This window comes from Malus domestica, chromosome 07, assembly GCF_042453785.1.
Source record: "Malus domestica chromosome 07, GDT2T_hap1".
Lineage (NCBI taxonomy): Eukaryota > Viridiplantae > Streptophyta > Magnoliopsida > Rosales > Rosaceae > Malus > Malus domestica.
In genome coordinates, this window is record NC_091667.1 from 22,773,294 (window position 1) to 22,778,298 (window position 5,005).

The 5,005-nt window shown below is 35.1% G+C and overlaps 1 protein-coding gene across 1 annotated transcript; it reads left to right on the plus strand.

Annotated features, from left to right (window-relative positions):
- Positions 1-282: 282 nt before the first annotated feature.
- Positions 283-4,058, plus strand: LOC103439391 (protein TILLER ANGLE CONTROL 1). The gene is made up of 5 exons (XM_008377960.4): positions 283-505; positions 645-681; positions 881-1,587; positions 1,901-2,054; positions 3,884-4,058. Exons 1-5 carry the CDS (start codon positions 500-502, stop codon positions 3,904-3,906), a joined length of 927 nt encoding a protein of 308 aa, XP_008376182.3. The 5' UTR covers positions 283-499; the 3' UTR covers positions 3,907-4,058.
- Positions 4,059-5,005: the final 947 nt, after the last annotated feature.

The following is a 5,005-nucleotide window of genomic DNA, read 5'->3' on the forward strand; positions in this document are numbered from 1 at the left end:
TGTCATTATGATTAAATTTTAAGTCCTTATGATTAAATAATAGTTTATGATGATTTTTGGTTAAATTAAGGTTAGCCCAATTCATTTTCATTAAAGCTTTTAAATTTTAGAGATCATTGTTAAAGTTTACTCTTACACAAACTTAGAACTTCATTGACAGGCGGCGGGAGAGAGAGAGAGAGAGAGAGAGAGAGAGAGAGAGAGAGAGAGAGAGAGAGAGAGAGAGAGAGAGAGAGTAATTAATTAAACACATCTTATCAAGAATTTCGGCACATCGATCATGCCACAGAGACCCAACATCGTGGCTCGTCAAAGAAGCCAATGCACCCACAAACACAGGTGCATTTTAGGGCCCCGCTCTGGACGCGTGTCGTTTTCAGACTCTGCAACCCACTTGGCCCCTGCCCTTTTATTCTGGTACTCATAATTATTCCTCTTCAGTTTGTGTTTCAGTCGCTGGGGCTTTGCTCTGATAATTGGCAACTTTGCTCAGAAAAATATGAAGGTAATTAGTACGTACTAGTTGCAGAACCATGCACATTATTATATCATGTTTTAACTTAATGCAGAATTTATTAATTATAACCAATATAGTTCATTGTGCATATCACCAATATTGGTCTTCTTTCTTTCTCTGTATGTAGATCTTCAACTGGGTTCATAAGCGGCTTCATCACAAAGGTTTTATTTCTTAACTTTTCTCTTTATATATGGAATTGAATTTCTTACTTTAATTTGATTTTTTTTATGTTATATGTATTATCAATTAAGTTGATATATTATCGTACCTATTTATTTATTTTATTAACAAAGTGTTTTTTTATCATTTTTCTATGAATTTATTTTATGTGCCAACTGAAGAATAATTTGCTTTCCTCAGATGGATTTTCTGCAAGTGTGAAAAAGACTGAACTGGAAATGGAAACCAATGACAAGGGCACACAAGCATTTCTCAAGCAAGTCGGACTTGTTGATGTTGACGGGCTTGACGGCTGGAGGGAGGGCATTTTAACGATAGGTACCTTGGGTTTCAATCCTCTAAAATCCTTCAACCAGAACGAATATTTTGTTTTGGAGAGCGAAGAGGACGATCAGGAAAACAATGGATTTTCACACAGTGATAATGACGACGACAATGATGAACATTATGATGATAATTTTGGAGATGAAGAACTGAATCCTTTAATGTTTAAAACATTTGGACACAGTTTTGAGGACGTTGGGTCAAACTCTGATGCCATTGAGAAACCAGCTGATGATGATCATGCGATCTTGACCGTTGGTGGTGTTCCTCTTGCACCATTTGAAGGGTCCCACTATGAAATCAGTATTGCGTCACCTGATCTGTACTGTTCCGGGATCACCGATGAAGATCAAAGGAAGAAGAGAGGTCAAAGAATAACCCTAGCTGACCTATTCCAGGCTGATCATGTTCATGATGTGGGTCAACTGAATCTTGACTCCTGCAAAGTCCAGCCAGAAATGCAGAAAAAGGTGAATGTGGGAACAAAGAGTGGCCTAGCATTTGCCAAGAAGCTCATTCCTCGCGTCAAAGAGGATTCAAGTCCAATAAAAAATCTGCAACGAGTGAGTCATTTCTTTTGATTATTTATGATTTGGTTCATATGTTTCCCTTTTTCTTTTTTTTTTATACAAGTGATATTTTACGCTGAATTTATCTCAAGAGGGGGACTGAACTTGGGTGGGTCATTTGTTTCCTATCTTGTGAAATTGTGAAGCACATTTTTTGTCCTAGATACACATAAAGGGTACTCACTATAGTAACTACTTTTTAACTGTTAATAATGGTCTTACTTTTCCCAGTTCAATGATCTAATAAACAATTTGTAATTCCGGAACCCCCCAAAACGTAACTAATTAATTGTTTGTAATGCCAAAGCTGATGAGGAGGATGTTGAAGAGGAAGATCCATCCAGCTGAGCTTGATGTCAATGTTCACAAATCAGATGGCCTGAAGCAGCCCCGTGCAGTAGAACTCATCACCAATGTTGAAAGTGATGCCTCTGACTCAGTTTCTTTGCTTCCAATTCAAGGTATATATATATATGCATACTCTCTTCAATTCAAAGACAAAAAAAAAAGTTTCCACATATTTTTGTTCCCTAAATTACATGTTGAAAATTACAATAATCCAAAGTCGATAATATAAAAAAGGCCTAATTATCTTTTCAGTATCATAATAGTTATAATGTCATAATACTAAGTAGTAAAGGTTATTTTTATTTTGGTCAAAGCAACTATCATTAAAAATAAAACACACTAGTACAAAGTGAGGCAAATCCAAAGATAATTCATAACATTAAAGTAAAAGTGCAGCCCATAAGTAAAATAAAGAAACAAGTCCAAAAAGTGAGCCCATAATAGTGCCGAAGCCGAAAAGTTAGATATGAGAATGAGAACTAGCCTCCTTCACCAAAATAGCCGCACCACCATCGCCAAGCCGCCACCAAGAAGAAGAATCAACGAACCGAAAGGATGAATGGAAATGGGGGTGGGGAAGCCACTCATGCTAAAAGCGTTCCCATAACCCTACCAAATATTGAGAATTGAACTTTGGCAGCCACCGACACTAAAGGCACACCCCAAACTAAAGTCTATGGAGGAATAACTCGAGGAGTCGAATAGCCGAACCAAGTGGGCAGTAGCTCGCGGCTAGGAACAACAATTTGGAAAGAAAAAGACATAAAACTTTAATAAGCGACAAGATTTATCAACAATTGAGACAGAACTCAAGAAAATTGAGGCAAAATTCAAGGAAAATGAGACAAACTCAAACAAAACTACCAAAGACTAGAGAAAAAGGAAAGGAAGAAAATGAGGATTAGGGAAGAAGGAAAAGTGATTAGGGAAGAAAAAGATGGGGTTGACACCGACCCCAACAAAAAAGAAGGACCCGCGGCTAAGGTAAGATTGGGGTTCTTTGGGACAGAGGGAGCGGCGCTAGGGGGATAGCTCTCGAAAGTGGCCACTTGACATCTGTTTTATATTCCAGCACTAATTGCTAATACTAAAGGGTATCTATAAGGAGCTAATTTGTCAAATCTTCATCCAATCATTGTGAAATCATCTAATCCGTCAGCATGATCATGCATGTAAAATATGGTTTTAGAGTGTTAATTTTAGGGTATTGCTATCCACACACCCATTTTTACTTTTCACACGTCCTTTTTAATTTTTGGCTATTAGATCGAGTGAATTGAAAAAGCTTAAAGGTCAAAATTAACAAGTATGTGTTAGAGGTAAAAATGAATGTTTTAAATATGACTTTCCTTAACTTTATGGCCCCGAAAGGACCTTCATCTTCTAGCACTACATATTACATAGCTTTTGATGTCATAGCAAACATTTTAGTTTGCAGCAAGTATAATGGTTGGATGTGTACTTAACAATTCAAAAGAATTTAACTAGTGGATCTAAATTACTTAAATATGTAGTCATATACTGATTGTACTGAAGTAATATTAGAAAAATACAAAAATAAAATTGTATAAATAGTCATCAAATTAGAATCTGTATATAAGAAGAAAAAAAATTTTACAGAGTCAAGTATTTTGTCATTCTAAAACTCCATGGTCGCATCATGAAGTCATTTCAAATTAGTTGTTAGACAAACTATAACAGATCTAAACTATTGATTAAGTCGAATATAATTTGAATAGTGCAATTTTGATTTACGATCCGATAATATAAGTATATGTCTCATAACGTAAATCTAACAAGAGAACATTATTTACACATCACTTTTTATTATTATCGATCCATTGGTGATCCGTTGTAGTTTAATCAAGTCGAAATCATGTCTTGTATGTTTCAAACATGCGAATCTGAACACCACCTTATAAGTTTGCTCAACTTTTTGCAGGTGCTACTGCTTGTGTCCATTGAAATATGGCTTGAAACTTAATTTATTTCCTGGAAATTACTGTACTTTGGTTATTGCTGATCACTATATGAAGGACAATGTTAATTGTTTAGCTTTTTGCGTATGTGTAACTGTTGAACTATGCTATTCCTGTTTAAATTTGTAATTTTTCTTATTTGTTTTGGCTTTAGTATGATGCGAGTTATATTTTTGGGGCATCGCTTATAGGCTATGATTTGTGTGTCGGCATTTTGATGCATTTTCTATTAAATTAGCAAAATGATCCAACAGTAGTACGCTCAACAAAGAATATGATACTCTGGCACGGTTTCTAGACAAGGTTTGGCATATTTGGCTTAAATTGCTTCAAAAACACTTATTTTTGCCACTGTTCTAAAAACTCCCTAACGGCGTTAGACGGCTTGCTATCATCCTAATTAATCCTTAGGCATTTGAAAATTAAGAAAGGGCGATATACATAGGCACCCGTCTAGGTTGCATCTCTCACTTAAATAGAAAATATTTAATTTTCATTTTGCATTTTATATTTTTAAATAAATTATAAGAGACTTGTTGAATACCTAGATTAATACACATTATATGCCTGTCTCCCATGTTTTCATTATGTTCTAATACTTTATAATCTATACGTCATTAATTCTATTTTGCAAATTATGTATTCCAATGCAATTATGTACTTTTTGAAGTATAAATAGGGACCTAGTTATATGTTATTTAATAAATTCACTTAAATCCGCCTAAGCCTCACCAAAGAGCTAAGCCTTGGCTTGCCGACTAGGTACACTACTACAAATTTTTACATACATGACGCATTTTATGGGTCATGTTAAACATTTAATTACGCAAGGGTTTAGCGTCATCTTTGTGGGTGTCATTAAATATATTTTTTATGACGTTGAAAGAATGTCATGTATTACTTTTGAGGACGCCTAACAAGCGTCATTGAATTAAGAACTTGTGTCATCTTTTACCATTTAAGACACGGAATAAGTGTCATAAACATAGGAATAAGCGTCATGATATACTAATCATGACATACGCACAGTGTCATGTATAGCTTTTAGAGACACCTAACAAGCGTCATTGAATTAAAAAAAGTGT